Raw genomic sequence first — 15,918 nt, forward strand, 5'->3', positions numbered from 1 at the left:
TACAAAAATATATGTTCACTTTCAAACAAAGGATGCATGCATATTTGCAACTTACAAACCTTTGACAAATAAATAATTCCCTAGCAGTGTGAAAGATGCAAAATTAGCAAAATGGTATCTTCCTTTAGTTTAAGACACTTAAAAAGTCTTTTTGTTAACAGAGCTAATATATATATATATATATATATATATATATATATATATATATATATATATATATAGCAAAAGCAAAATAACTGTAAGTCAGCATTTCTTTTGTCAATGTTTCTCAAGTACACAATATGCATAAGACTTAAACAAGAGATGAAACACAACACAAATGTGGAAAAAATCTAAATAAAATATAAATATTAATAGTAGCTATTTCAGGTTATTGAAAATAAAAAGCATACGATGATAAACTGACAAGCAAATGTAACAAATTAATACATCATAATAATACATTTACACATAATGTTTTTTGTCATCATTTTCTTTTCATGGTAAATAATTTTTTTTGTTTTGGTTAATTTCTCAAAAAGCATTACTCCTCTTGTCCACGAGATGTCAAGCTTTAGCTAGTTATTCCTTTTTCAGGACTCATCTGTTTGTCACAAATCACTACTGATAGAATCGTAACTACATTTATAAGGCCAAAATTAATTTCAGCGAGAGAATAAATTCGTCCTATTATTTATTTATTTATTCATTTATTTTATTTTATTTATTTATTTATTCATTTTTTTTATGTGTTGCTAACTCATTGTTTGGTTTAATCGTACCAGTGTCCAGTCACATTTGTTTATTGACTTGAACATACAGAGGTAATATTCCAGAAATGCGTATGTTTATTCAGCATGGTGACCTTGCTAGTCAAAACAGCGCTGCTTCTGTGCCCCTGCTGTAATTTAAACACACGCTTTCATGTGTGTCGCGTGCAGCACTAACAGAAGCCAGGTTTAGACTGGGTGATGATGTCACGACCGAGATGCCAGGCCCACGTGCAGGCAGCAGCGGGTTCTAGCCTCTGGGAGGGTCGACAGCTTCTGCCCAACTCATTGCGCGGTCAAATGCGGAGCTAGGGAACTTATCTAGCCTGTCTGGATTACTGGTTTTATTTAACTTACTACCGGTGACGCCCCCGGTAAGCCTCCTCGTTCCTTGCGTCTTCCCAGCCGCCCGCCCCCCCTCGATGATGATTCACCAAGAAGATGCGCCGGTCTGAAATTTTCATTGACCTTCGGATCTTCTTTGCAAAACCAAGACATTGTGACACGCTGCCGCCACAGGAGCGCACCGGCTCCTGTCGCTGCCCCACTTAACCCCCACCCCCCCCGATCTCGGTGGAAACACAGGTGCTTTGACTACGTTCTCGCCGCTAATCTTTGATTTTCCTTCCAATCAATCAAGACCGAGGCAGATGCCCCAGCTCTGTCATCCCGGCTTGTACTATGGTGGAGTTTCCATCTCTCAGTCTTTACTGGCCTCTCATCCGCTTTTTGGTGCCTTTGGCAATCACCAATGTTGCCATCGATCTCGGGGAACAGGTAACGTCTCTACTTTGCTTGTTATTTCCAGGTTAGGTAAAAAACAAAATCAATAAAGAAAAATAATATAATGTCATCGACTGTTGTACCATTGCTAGCAGCTGTTAACGGTTTTAAGCTGTTATTATTCAGCCTATGAGAGAAGTGTTGTTTTTGTGCGGCAACCGAGCATCATTTTTAAAGCTTCTGAAAACACCGTCTCTCAGAACTGACACCGTCCATTTCGGCTTCTGTTTTCCAGGCAGCTAAAGCTAGCTTAGCCGGCAGGCTGTTGGGTGCTGTGTGGAAGCTTCCATTAGGGTTTATATACATTTATTTAGACGGAGAATAGGCGTGTGGACCCCGCACTCAGAGGAAGGCCCTTTTTTATTCTGCTTTTACAAACACCGTCGTCATTGCTGCTATAAATGCAGTGAGTTCTATTAATACTACCCCACCAGCCTGTCATTTGCCAATAAATCTTAATCAATGAACATATGTGGATGTATACATTCCTTATCTTTTGTAGACATTTTAAAGCTTGGACATTTCCTGCCCTCTCTTATCCAGATGACTAAACTGATCCCAGCATCGGGGCCATGAACAGATAGTGTGAGAGTATTAAAAAAAAAAAAAAAACAACACTCACTGAAGCTTGGAGTTGTCAGGATTAAGCTTATGTAATGGTTCTGTTAGCTGGTATAAATAGCACACAACCCTGCAAATGAGAAGGGCAGCTGTAGTATTGCTCTTGAAAGAAAAAGTGAATAAATATTTCTGTTTTAAGGTGTTGTGTGGGTGTTTTCTGTCTAGATATTATGATAGAAATAGTTGTTTAGAACCAACCAAATGTTTTGAATCTTTAATTAAGTCAGAAATGTTTTAATGGTTTTTATGCAGGACAGTTAAGAGCGTGGTGGGGCATGCTATCTGCTCAGATTTGACATTAGGCTTAGTCATGCCTCTACAGAACTTGTCTTTTTGCTGACTCACCTCTCCCCTCTTTCTTTCCCACCCTATAACATCTGATCCAGGCCCTCAACAGGGGCATAGCCACAGTCAAGGAGGATGCAGTTGAAATGCTGGCCAGCTATGGCCTGGCCTACTCTCTGATGAAATTCTTCACTGGTCCCATGAGTGACTTCAAGAATGTTGGCTTAGTGTTTGTCAACAGCAAGCGTGACAGGAGGAAGGCTGTATTATGCATGGTGGTGGCCGGGGCCATTGCATTTGTCCTACACATCTTGATAGGTGTGTGTTTACCCTTTGTTTGTGCACACTTGATGACACGCTGTGCTTAAACCGCATTCTGTAAATATGATGTTGTTGTATTTGTGGTGAACCTGGAGTTTTTGTTGTGGCAGCTTTTTTTTTTTTCTGGGAAAATTCAGTCTCTAGGATGCTCAAAACAGTAAAAAAAAAAAGATGTTTTGTAATCTTTTCTCACCTGTTTGTTTTTCCTTTTTCCCCTATAGCGTACACAGATTTAGGATACTACATCATTAATAAGCTCCACCATGTGGATGAATCTGTGGGGCACAAGACAAGAAAGGCATTCTTATACCTGGCTGCATTCCCTTTGCTGGATGCGATGGTGAGTGTACTGAACAGCAGGATTAAATCCACACAAGAAGACACAGATGTGAACACACCTGACCTAGAAATGGGTGGTTTTTAATCCTCTGGTCATGCTAGTATCAAGCCTAATGCATCTCCATTATATGGCCTGCTTTTCAGCTGCCGTTGAGAAAACAGGCAAAATCCAGCTTTTCTTTGTCACTTCTGCCTGCATTTGTAACTAACCTCTCTGTCCATTGTTTGGTGTGAAGGCCTGGATTCATGCAGGGATACTTCTTAAACACAAGTACAGCGTCATAGTAGGATCAGCCTCCATCTCTGATGTTGTTGCCCAGGTAATGAGATCCTGTTTTTTTTTTTTTCGGTTATAGTTCAATACAGAGAAGCTGTCTTTATTGGAAGCAAGTACTGCTGTTTCTGTTTTTGTGCTTATTGTCACTGTTTTGTTCTGCAGATTGTGTTTGTGGCCATTCTCCTGCACAGTAATCTAGAATGTGTGGAGCCTCTTCTCATCCCAATTCTTTCCTTGTATATGGGTGCCTTGGTCCGGTTCAGTATTGTTGGGCTGGGATATTACTGCAACATTCATGACAACATCCCAGACTCCAGTGGACTTGATGTGGGGGTAAATGCCTCTTTTTTTGCATAACAGGAAGAAAACAAAAGACATCAATACAGGAGATTTTTTTTTTTTAATTGAATACTATATGTGAGTAAAACAAATTGTTACCTTAAGAACAGCTTTTCAGTAACAATTTATTGATCCTTGCAGGGCGATGCCACTATTAAAAAGATGCTGAGTTTCTGGTGGCCCCTGGCCCTCATCCTGGCCACTCAGCGCATCAGTCGACCCATCGTCAACCTCTTTGTGTCTCGCGACCTCAAGGGGACCACTGATGCCACAGAGGTGGGTGTATCACAAATTTAAATCCACTTGTCATAACTGTACCTCATCATTTCTTCCTTTTTATGTGAATGTTTTATTTTCACATCTAACCTGCCTTTTATTAGTCAAGCTGCCACTTGTAGCGTACTACTGGATGTAACGGATCATAAAGACGGATTTTACAGCCATGTGAAGTCAGTTGACTAATTTTCCCTTCAAGTTATTACAGATGAAATGCCAGATGCTAACAAACTCCCTCTGGAGCTTTCTGGCTTAGAGAGACCCCTAACTACTAGAGACAATACAAAGCTGTTTACCAGAATGAACTGGAAATCATTGACAACACTGACTGCCAGTGGTTTGGGTGAATCACCATGTACATGTGAAACTCAGGGCATGATTACACTGAGTGAAAACATTCCTACGTCTCTACTGTTCCTGATGCTGCCTATTGTTGGTTGGGACACAATAACAAGCTCAAGGCTGTTATCCAGTGTTACACTTTTAAAAAGTACTTGGAAAGTAAGAGGGACACATGCTGCTTTCATGCTGGCTATTGTTAGGCTACTGTTATTAATTTAGCTGTGTGTGGTGCGGGTGGTATTTTCCAAGTTAAGATGGCGGCGTGCTGATGACTCGCCGTTGCCGTGTCTTTGTCATTCCAGGCCGTGGCTGTGCTCACAGCCACATACCCTGTAGGTCACATGCCCTATGGGTGGTTAACTGAACTGAGAGCAGTGTACCCTGCCTTTGACAAGGTAAACCTGACTCCCCCCTGCGATAGTTTGCAACAGATGATGTTTTCTGTCAGTGCCACTAATGAGCTTTTCTTACCGACAGAACAACCCCAGCAACAAGCTGAACGCTGGCAGCCCCATCACCAAGACTCATATCAAAAAGTTTATATTCTGCTGTCTGGCGTTGTCGGTCACGGTAAGATGAGGGTCATTCTTTCTCCTTTTATTAGCTGTGTTTTCAGAATGTGGTTTGTTTTGTTGTTTTTGTTGAAACACTGCAGAACTGCTGGCTGAAGTTTAGAGGCTTCTGCACTCTGTCTCAGTTACTGCTGAAATGTTAATAAGAGATCAGACACCTGATGAGCCTGAAGAAGGTTGGACAGACTGACATGCTTAAGTCAAATAAACCTGTCCGCAGCATTTGAAACAGTATTTAAGAGCTCTTCTTACAGTTTTTAAGTTGTAAGTTCTTTCAGAGAGATTTCCAAAAGATGCTGAAGGTGAATTAGAAATACTTTATTAATCCCTTTGGAGAGTCCTCAGGGAAATTATTATTATTATTATTATTATTATTATTACAAGTTTAGAAAAATAGGAAACCCAGCTACTGAAGATTTCACTTCCAGTCTTTCCAATGTGAAGATTTGCATCTTATCTCCTTAGAAAAGCATCAGGGAATTATAAATGGATTTTTCATTATGTTCAGACCCGATTGATGACTCCAGATTTGCAGGCTAATGCGTCCTGTTCTGTGCTCTGGTCATTATTTAAATTCTTATCTTGGATTACTCTGTATTTCCACCCATGTGTTCATATTCTCTCTACAGTCTGCAACTAAAGCCTGATCAAAAATGTTCATGAATGAAAGTTCATCCCATCCTTCAGCTACTTGCATATGTATACACAGATATATTTTTATATAGTTTATGTACAGCAGCCTAATTTTTGTTTTTGAAAAAAGAATGCTAAAATAAGCAAACTTATAGGTTCTCATTGGTTCTTGTTTCTGCATATAGTTCCCGTTATTTTCCTAAGGCACAGCACCAGTCTTGCAGTGTCGCTGTTGTTTATTAAACTGTTGTTTTAATGTTTTTTTTGTTTGTTTGTAATTTTAATACTTTTTTTTTTTTTAAATCTGTTCTATGTCATTATGTTTGTATTAGATTCCAAAGTGTACAAAAAACTCCCTGACGTGTGAAACGTTTTCTTGAAACCCTGGCTGTTGTTTGCAGTGTTATATGAAACTGCTGTACTGCAGAAGGCTTGTTGGTCAGGATTTAGTTCAAACACTGACTCAACCATTCTAGTGTTGTGTAGAAATGTTTCACATAGTTCCTGCAATATGCAAATGTGTCCCATGTAAGTCTGTTTTTTTTCCCCCAAAACAAATGCTATAAATTCAGAAAAATGTTAAAGAAACTTACACTAATGTTTAGAATGATGGGGGAGGGGGGTCTATGCGACTTAAATGCAGGTAGAATTAGTGTACCTTTACCTTTCGTGTCTTGGTTTCAAGTTGCCAAGAGAGAGAATGGAATTTGTGATGAAGCGAAGGTGCCTTTGTATCCCACTACAGTTCTTTCCAAACCTTCAAGCTTAATAAAGTGAGCATTCACATAAAACATATCAGTTAACACATTCCAAAAAAGCACAGGTTTGCTTTCTGTTGAGCAATGAGTGCTGCAGTTACAGTACGAATGCTGCTGCAGTGTTTTTCAGCTATGCCAAAAATGCTTTCAAAGGGAAAACTGTGAGCAGTCCTTTTCCCCAGTTTGCTGTCTTAAAGGCTTGGATAAGAAAAACAGGAAGTTTGTGGCAGAGGTTGGGTCCTGGAGGAGGAGGAGGAGGAGAATGGCACACCAGATGTGGAATCCCAGAGTTGTAAACAAGTATGTGTGTGAGGGTGTGTGCTGGGCTCTGTAGGTACGGCCTGTCGTCATGCTGAAAACTATCCTTCAGGCCAGCACTTGTTTGATTACAGTGACACAAAAGCAAGCTCGGGAACAACAGTACAGCAGATGTTGTATATTTGAGAACGGAGATGAGTAATGTTTAACAAATAATTTTACCTTTTAAGAAAACAGACTTTATTGGGGGTGTCATGACAGCGAGTGTGGATGTGTCACTGTGTTTAGAGAGGCCGCAGTTGCGTCAAGGGAGATGTTTTTTTCCACATGAGCTATACCAATTAGTCACACACATTTCCATGCCTAATTAATGATGGCTGGTAAGGTCATGCCACAAAACATCATCATGTAATCTTTACCCATGTTTTGATTCAGGTGATCAAAAGTCACAAACCACCTAAAAGACCTTTTGACAGCTTCTCCTAGACATAGAAGATATAGTTTATATCTTTATTGTTATTCTACCTCTTTCCTTTCTGTTCAAGTCATTTTATAGCAAATGACATTTTACTTACAGCGAAGTTGGGAAATTGACTCCATTGGTAGGCTAAAGTTGGTTTTACCTCAGAGCAACTATAGAGGATATGTTTTTATGAACATATCCATCTTCTCAATGACAGTAGGACTCAGTAATTGACACACAATGTATGTAAACCTGAAAAGCAGGTTAGTGGGCCTCATGTCGGGATAAAATCTGAATGAGAACTGGTACAGGTTGCTGTAGGAGAGGTAGAAGTTAGTGACAATACAGGGTTTAATTCAGGGTGAAAATGTTCTTAAACAAAAGGTAATGATAGTGTTTTTGACTTTGTGGCCTGTTAGTTTTAACTTGATGGGTTTAGAGTAGGGGTGGGCATTTTAGGTGATTTTTGAAGTTGTGATTTTACTGATGACATCATCATGACTTCATCAGTAATAGAAAAAAACAAACTTTACCTCCAAATAGGAAATTGTAAAATGTGTATGAGATGTTATTTATGTATTGTGTGTGTGTGTTCCATAAACTAGTGTTTTTTTTTTTTTTTTACATTGTTATATATTTAACATTCTATGGGTTCTTTGTTGTTCAGCAAGTAGATGAGAAAGTGAGTCAGGAAGATGTTGGGGTTGAACCTGCATTTATATGGCGGTTGCTATGCTGCGTGAGCAAAACACCACACCCACAGGAACGTTCAGTAACAACAAAACCAGTTTTTTTCCCTTATACTTTCATCTGGCCTTTTTGCTCCTGAAGCAACATTTCTAAAGGGTTTAGTAACCGTGCTGCTCTGGTCTGTTGCCTCCACTATAGGTGAAAACAGAAACGGCTGTGAAATTTTCCACCTTCACAAAGAGGTCGGGAGGTGGATGCAGGGTTATTACTCCTAGGCTGAAGCAGCAATTAGCTTCAGGGTTCACTTTACCCAGCAGTGGTGGCACAGACACGGGACTCGGATGTAACTAGAAGAACTGTGTGGTGTTTATTGCTAAAGCTTGTAGGAAAACATTCACTGCTACACAGGCACAACTTTCTCTGCTCCGTCCACCATTCGGGCAAAGTTGTTCTTTTAAAACAAAACAAAAGTCGACTTTAAAAAAAAAAGCTGTTGACTTTATGTGTAGCTTTTGAGTATTTGTCATGCACATCCCTAGTTTAGAGTGGCTTCTCCAACAATAGAAACCTGGATCTGCTTAAACTCTGTAGTATCATTGTGATTGTTTGATACACAAGATGACTGATTGAATTTCTATTTGTTGCAAATTAGAAAGCCCGTCTCATATCTCCTAACCCAGTCGCGTGCAGAAAAGCCAGATGGGTGGAAAGCATAGCTTGAGGTAACAGACTTCCTGGATCTTTTCAGGTTCCAGTGAGAGGCAGGAGATGACAATTTCCTGCCTGACCATCTGAGAAGCAAGTAGAAGAGAGCATAGGCTGTGGGAAAGTCTGGAAACTATTAAGATTTGGTGGCTGTTTTACATGAGGTGGAGACTTGTGTTTGACCGGATTATTGTGGAAACATGTTATGCTGGGAATTGTAGAGGGTAGACGCTGTAAATGTTCAGTGAGGTTTTTTTCTAACCTCATTCAGCTCTCTTTAAAACAGAACAGGCAGGTTGAGCTGGTGTGTTTCATTAAAAAATACAATGTGAAAAATTTACCTTCTGAACCAATAAATTTAACACACATCACTAGAAAATCAGCCCATTTATGGCCCTTATCTGCTAGAATTTTCCCTTTTGACATAAAGAAGTTCTTGTGGATGGTTAGCATAATTGTGCGTCCGTCTCTGAAATTGGTTTGCTGAAAATTTGACCTTTGCTACAGAATTTCCTCAGTTGTAAGATATTAGTTTTCTTACTTGTTCTGCCTATTTATGCTTCATACTTCCATGACCCTGATTCCAAGAGTCAAACTTTTTTAGTTTTTCCCCTCTAAGAATTTGCTAATTTGATGATGGTTATTATCCATTTGAAGCTGAACTGAAAGTAGACCTTTCTTTTTTTTTAAACTTTTGAGGATATAGCCTCACATTGTCTTTACACAGTATGAATCTAAATTAACAGCTAAAAAGTCTCACTCAAGCAAACCCAAGCCATAACTTTTCAACCTTCTGCGGGTTAATGCACAGGCTAACCTAAGCCACAGCCTAGTGGGCTACATGTGTAGGGGGCCCTTATTGGCCAGAAGATGTTTAACCTTGACTGCTATTGGCCCAATACAAACATTTTCAAAGACAACCCAAACCTTATTGGTCAAATGTAGCCAGATCCCAATAACTAGATCCTATTTAATAAATAAATAAAAAAGAGAGGTCCAGTTACGAACCTAAACAACTCAAATGACTGCAACTGAATTATTTGCTGAAACTTTGTCACCTAACTCTGGCCACAGCAAAGACGTTAGCTAAGATGGATGCCACAATGCCTCACAACCATCACTCAGGTCAGGTGTCTGGACTGACACTTGACCTGCATGAACCACTGCTAGGCTGGTCCACCACCACTCCACAAGTTAGCCATGACCCAGCTGTTGTTTGAGGGCCACTTAACCTGCTGCAGCTGATGGAGCACTGGAGGGCAACAGTCCCTTTATCTACAGCAGTGGTTCTCAAACTGGGGGTTGGGACACACATGGGGGTCGTGACATAATTTCAGTGGGTTGCCAGATAATTGTGAAAAAAAAAAACCAAACATATATAGCCTGCATTTAACAAATAAATTTAGGATTTTTACCAGGGTTGCCAAAATTAAACCATTAAAGAAGGGATAAATTTCAAATTAGCACCTTTTTAAACACATTAATGCATAAACAATAAAGTTGGTACACATGCCATATTAAAAATCTGAATTTGACGTTATTGCCACAAGAGAAGCTGATGGAGGTGCCTTGTCACAGCGGTGAAATGCTAAAAAGCGCTTTATCCTCCTTATCTATGAATATTCTGTTTTAGTTTTCCTTCCATTTAGAGGACGGCTGCAGGATGACCCATTTGATACATCACACATTAATCACTAAGTCGTTGCTTGCGGGGGTCGCGAACACCAACATCTGTAGTCTTGGGGGTTGTGGCTGAAAAAGTTTGAGAACCACTGACCTGCAGCACTGATCCTGGATGCAGGGATAAAATTGATGAAATGGATACAGACATATTGGATTAAAATGGCACCCGAAGCTTTTCAGAATGAAGATGCAAATGTTGCAGCTTCAGAGAGACAACACAAATACCAGAAGAGGTACTTTTCTAAAACCCTATTTAAAATGAAACTGGCAAATGGTGAAACTATACCAAGGGAATGATTTCTTTATTCCCCTTCAGAAAATAGTGTTCTGTTTTACGTGTTAACTATTCAGGGACAGCGATAAACAGTCTGCACTAACTGCAGGCAACAGCAATTGGAAAAATGCAGCCTTGAGAACATGAAGGATAAGAGAGCCACAGAAAGGCCATGGTTACTTTATGTTATGCGCAGTGGTGATGCTGGTTGTTGATTCAGACTGAAAAACCAATTTGACAATGAATGTCAGTACTGGACCAACGTCCTAAAGAGGATGGTTGCAGTGCCAGAACCCTGTACATGAAGAAGGAAAAACTAGAGAATTGCAATACTTTCATAGGGCAAGTGCCGTTCTGCAGGCAGTTAAACTCGATTTATGTACTGCTGTTCATTTGATCAGTTCGTTGAGGGATTATGTTGTTTCCCTCCGACATGATTTTGACAGCTTTGAAAGTTATGCAAAAAGCATGTCCCCAACTGTGTCCCAAAACTAGTGGACACACAGACTGAGGGGGGAAAAAAAACGGAAAAACATGGAGATGAGTCAAATGAACCTGAGTGTGAGCTGTCAGGCCGTGACAAGTTCGGAGTTCGGAAACAACAGTTGTTATTGTTATCTCTCTCTCTCTCTCTCTCTCTCTCTCTCTCTCTCTCTCTCTCTCTCTCTCTCTCTCTCTCTCTCTCTCTATCTCTCACTCTCGAGAGAGAGAGAGAGAGAGAGAGATATTAGGTGTTGATAAAAATTTTCCGTTTCTGATTTTCTTTTTTTTTTTTTTTTTTTTTTTAAATTAAAATCTGGATTTTTTTTTTTTCCTCTTTACACTTCCTTCAGCATTAGAACAGTGTTTGTCTAAAAGCTCTAACAGAAATACAGTGAAGTGAACTGTCAATCACGCCTGCATTTTAGATTTTAGCTGTTCATGTAACTGCAGTGACAAATGCTGCTCTCTTTGAGATGCAAAAGACAACTTAAACTCACAAACTCATGTTAAGAGATGATCTACATCAGGGAAATTATTTGCAGTGGATGCATACGACAGATAGAAAGATGCATTTGTGTTGCATATCTTTACAAGATATGAAGCCGAGCTGCACAGGGCTGCACAGAATATGAGTGTATATATATACTTTATATTCTGAAAATGATTCAATTTTGCATATAATATGTTTGAGCAGATCACTTTCACTGTAAGCAACAGTATCAAAGAGGATCATTTGTTTGCTTTGCTTGTTCAAACTTTGTTGAATACAAATAGAATATGCTTTGTATTTTGACAGATGGGAGTGTATCACTTTACAAGTTAATGAGTCACTCAAAACAGTAAGGTATCTTTGAGTTTTTACCTGTTGGGATCTTATCTTTAGTGTGACTAGTTAACTAAGAGCTGCTAATACAAACAGCCCTATCTTGTAAGCAAGCGGCGCTGTGAGTTAGAAAAAAAACATCTGTTATTAGTCTCAAGGCTGCCCAGTCCTCAATACAAGTCTGGAGTGCTAACAAGTTGACAAAAGGGCCATTTTATGTCAATTTCAAACAAACTAATGTTTTATTCATGATCACATCAGACCATTTGTACCTCTGTTTAATCCCCTTTAATGTTGGGACCACACAGTAATTGCTTTGAGATGTTATGGTAATACAGCCTGCACCTCGCGACTGTCTCCAGAAACAATAACATTGTCATACCTTCCCTCGCTTGTCTGTTTCTATGTGAGCTTCAAAGGCCCACATTTAGCCCTAAATCCCCTAATGAACAAATGAAATCTGCGTAATGAGGTGTGCCGGACAGTCTTTTTTTGTGAAATTAATTTGCCTTTGTTCATTTTCCAGTTTTGCTTTGTGTTGTTCTGGACTCCTCATGTGTCAGAGAAGATCCTGGTTGACGTCATTGGAGTGGAGTATGCTTTCGCTGAGCTGTGTGTGGGCCCACTCAGGATTTTCTCCTTCTTTCCTCTGCCAGGTGAAACTCATCTTTTGCACACTTTTCATCATCAGCTTTAGCTTTACTGTCGCTCGGACCGGTGGCGTGATGTTTCAACTTTGTGTGCGTGCATGTGTTTACAGTGACTGTTCGGGCTCATTTGACCGGATGGCTCATGACCCTGAAAAAGACCTTTGTGCTGGCCCCCAGCTCGGTTCTCCGCATCGTTGTCCTCATCACAAGTCTGGTTGTGCTGCCTTACATGGGGTAAGAGACCACTAACAGGGTCGGCGGTGTGACTACAGGCTGTTGTTGCTTCCTCCAGGATTCACTTCCATTCTGCTAAAACTATAAAGTAATTAGTTCAAAAGGCATGACATTAACGTACCACTTTGTGTTTCAGGGTTCACGGGGCCACACTCGGAGTCGGATCCCTCTTAGCTGGCTTCATCGGGGAGTCAACAATGGTTGCCATAGCAGCCTGCTATGTTTATCGACAACAGGTGAGAACACCTGGGTTAAGATATTTGCAAACATGACAACGCTCCTTATTTTTTACAGAAATGTTAAACCAGGTGTTTCCTTTACTAAAAATAATAGCTGTTTAGTTTGAATGGGGATGTAACAGAGTGGAAATCATCCCTAAATATGGGCGAGACCAAAGAGCTTTTATTGAGCACAGCTGTCTGTCTGCACAGCAGGTTCATGTTTTGGGTGCAGAGTTTGTTTTTATCACCGATGTTAGTATTTAAATGATAAACAGAACATTTGTACTCACCGTGCAGAGTGATTGTTGAAAAAGCAAAGCCTGTTCATTAACAGGACAGATTAAAAAACATAAAACACATGTTCCTCTTTAAGCAGCAAGCAAACTCATTTTCATGTATTGTAAAGGATTTCCTGAATACTTCTTTGTTGTATTTAATCAGATGAATTTGTTTTCCGGTTAGTTATTATGGAATGAAAAGCTGAAACTCTTGTACCAAAATTAAAATATTGTATATTCCTCTAAAATACAGTAAAGTCTAATAGTTTCCTGCATGTAGAAGGTTAGTGAATATATATATTGTTGATTTTCATAGTAATAAACATAAATCCTTTAGGCTTTATAGCTGGGATCTCCAACTCCAGTCCTCGAGAACTGCTCTCCTGATGTTTCCCTGCAGCAACAACACCTGATTCAATTTAAATGTGTCTTCAACAGCTTGTTATGTTCTGCAAAAGCCTCTTAATGACCCATATGAGTCTGATGTGTCACAGCAGTGATACCTACAGAACAGTTTCTCTCAAGGACGGGAGTTGGAGATCCCTGCTATAAATCCTACAGAATTGCCCTTCATTGTTGGGGCTTACCACAAAAATCATTGGACAGAAAGGTCGATCATTTCTACAGTCCAATAAAACGGGCTCATAAAATAATCAACAACCCAACACACATCCTCCATCCAGAATTTGAACTTTTACCATCAGGTAAATGATTCATTGCTAGTAAATGTAAAAGTAATCTTTGAATCTCTGTTAGCTTAGCATAGCTTTAATACTGGTAACTTAATCTGTACATGAAGCAAACTGAAGACCATTTCTTGGATTTCAGCTGGTTGAAGCTTCAGGATGAAGTCGACTCCCCCCTGCAAATTGTTTTTTTTTTTTTCAACAGATGGAACAAAATATGTTTTTTTAAACCCTGTTTTCCATAATAGCTACTCTACTTAGCTAACCAGTGTGCTAAACTAAGTGGCCACTGATTGGACAGAATGTGAAGTTGCACCTGTTTACTGTATTGTAGTGTTAATGCTCTGAGGCTGCCTTTCATATCTATAGAGCTATAATTCTTAGTTCAAGCTGGTGTTTAAATGCTCAGACTGTAGGATCAGTTTCTAAAATTGGGTGTCATTTATAACCAATGTTAAACATGTTTGCCCACTGCATCTTTATTATAAATCATAAAACCTGCTACATATAACTCTATTAAGTAAATCTCTGAATAGACTTGGAAATATAATTTATTCTACTCAATTATCTAAAAAAAAGAAAAAAAGGGAGGAGCCTGTCTTTGCCAAGATCAGAATTGGGCACATTACTAGTTAATTATTAGATATTGTGTTCAGCAGTGCAATTCAGGTGCTCCTGGTAAGTTCCATCTTCTTTTTTTTCTTCTTTCTCTATCACTTCCCTTCTTCACTAAGTTTGACCATTTTTAGCCAAATAGAATAAAAACAGACAACAATTTTCTTCAATGGAGGTAACAGGAAAGCATTCTCTACAAGGCAGCCCTCCCATCTCAGCAGGCAGCACCTTCATAATATAATGAATAAAAAAATATATATAAAGCTCCTCATCAGAAAAGCTAAATGTTAATTCTTTAACCCCAAATATTGAAACATTATTAACATTTTTAATTATTTGTATCTGATAAAAGCAAGTACCCAGTAAGTCTGATATCTTATAATTGACCATTTTTTTCTGAGTTTTGGAGGAAACTAAATTATTTCTTTTTCTTGTTTGATGTCCACAGAGAAACAGTGAGATGTCAAACGAGCTGGTAGTGGAGGCTGAAGACTCGGCCCCAATAAGCGCCAGGACTCAGATGGACGCAATTGAAGAGCAACAGGAGGAAGAGGAGGAGGAGCAGGAGTGAGCAGTCTCAGTGTGGAATTTTCCCAAAGAGGGGACCGCTAGGTGTTCTGGTGCTGGAGAAGGGAGAGGACCTGAGTTTGGTTAGGTTTAAGAGGGTCTTCATCACGTCAACCTATGTACCATTAAAACGCACACTGTAAAGAAAGCCATGCACCTGTTCATCCATCTGTGTAAATACCATCATGTCTTCCGACTTTTTCAACATTTCTCTAGTTTTTGCATCATCACATCAGCGGCTGTACTAAGCATTTTCACATGTTTACCGGTTAACAAGGGCATTTGACACGGGAGAACTGTTCCTCCTCAGCGGCAAGAATGATGTCTGTCAAGTGGTGGTGGAGTTGCCAAAATACAGATTTCATCATTATGTTACTTAACTATGATTAAACAGCAAGGCCTTGCTTGGATTCAAATATAGACATATTGTGGAACTTATTGGGATGTGCAATCGTATTTTACATACAACGGTGTACAGATTATTGTTGTTTTCTATAGGTAATGCATTGTGTATATTTAAATACCCGGAGGGGTCAGGAATCCCTCATATCACTGCGTGTTAAACAATACAGTTATGATTGTTCACTTTCCATGCAGTCTGGGAGTCAGATCTACTTTTGTTTTGCCAAGTATTTTCCTGGTAGTATTCAGACTGTTCTATGTACTGTATATACTGTATAGGGATTCTTTTTGGCAAATAAAGTGCTTTATAATGAATCCCCTTTCTTACCTGGAATTATTGAGGTATATTGTCCTACATTTGTTTTTGTATTGGGTGAGTTTATGGCAGTGAAGTCCAACCTTTAGACCACTTACAAACATTGTAAAATACCACAATCATGTGAGAAGTAAAGTAGTCTGTACCAATAGACATGTAGCATGAATATTTTGCAGCTGTAGCCTCAGCTCTCTAACATAATTACTGCAGATTTTTTAAAACGTTAACAATAAATGTTCACAATATGTATAAAAAAAAAAAGTCAAAACATTTCC

The 15,918-nt window shown here is 39.3% G+C and overlaps 1 protein-coding gene across 1 annotated transcript; it reads left to right on the forward strand.

Annotated features, from left to right (window-relative positions):
- The first annotated feature begins 981 nt into the window (after nt 1-981).
- ankha (ANKH inorganic pyrophosphate transport regulator a) lies at nt 982-15,642 on the forward strand. The gene is made up of 12 exons (XM_041968985.1): nt 982-1,526; nt 2,540-2,756; nt 2,981-3,099; nt 3,335-3,418; nt 3,538-3,708; nt 3,856-3,990; nt 4,635-4,727; nt 4,810-4,902; nt 12,201-12,330; nt 12,435-12,558; nt 12,695-12,794; nt 14,807-15,642. Exons 1-12 carry the CDS (start codon nt 1,431-1,433, stop codon nt 14,927-14,929), a joined length of 1,485 nt encoding a protein of 494 aa, XP_041824919.1. The 5' UTR covers nt 982-1,430; the 3' UTR covers nt 14,930-15,642.
- The last annotated feature ends 276 nt before the right edge of the window (nt 15,643-15,918 follow it).

The sequence above is a fragment of the Melanotaenia boesemani genome, chromosome 18 (assembly GCF_017639745.1).
Source record: "Melanotaenia boesemani isolate fMelBoe1 chromosome 18, fMelBoe1.pri, whole genome shotgun sequence".
Taxonomy (NCBI): Eukaryota; Metazoa; Chordata; class Actinopteri; order Atheriniformes; family Melanotaeniidae; genus Melanotaenia; species Melanotaenia boesemani.

Bases quoted from the DNA above. Each gene is read 5' to 3' on its own strand.
- ankha (XM_041968985.1), top strand. From the start codon at position 1,431: ATGGTGGAGTTTCCATCTCTCAGTCTTTACTGGCCTCTCATCCGCTTT. The intron at 3,419-3,537 runs GTAATGAGATCC...TTTGTTCTGCAG, and splicing joins TCTCTGATGTTGTTGCCCAG to ATTGTGTTTGTGGCCATTCT. The intron at 4,728-4,809 runs GTAAACCTGACT...TCTTACCGACAG, and splicing joins TGTACCCTGCCTTTGACAAG to AACAACCCCAGCAACAAGCT.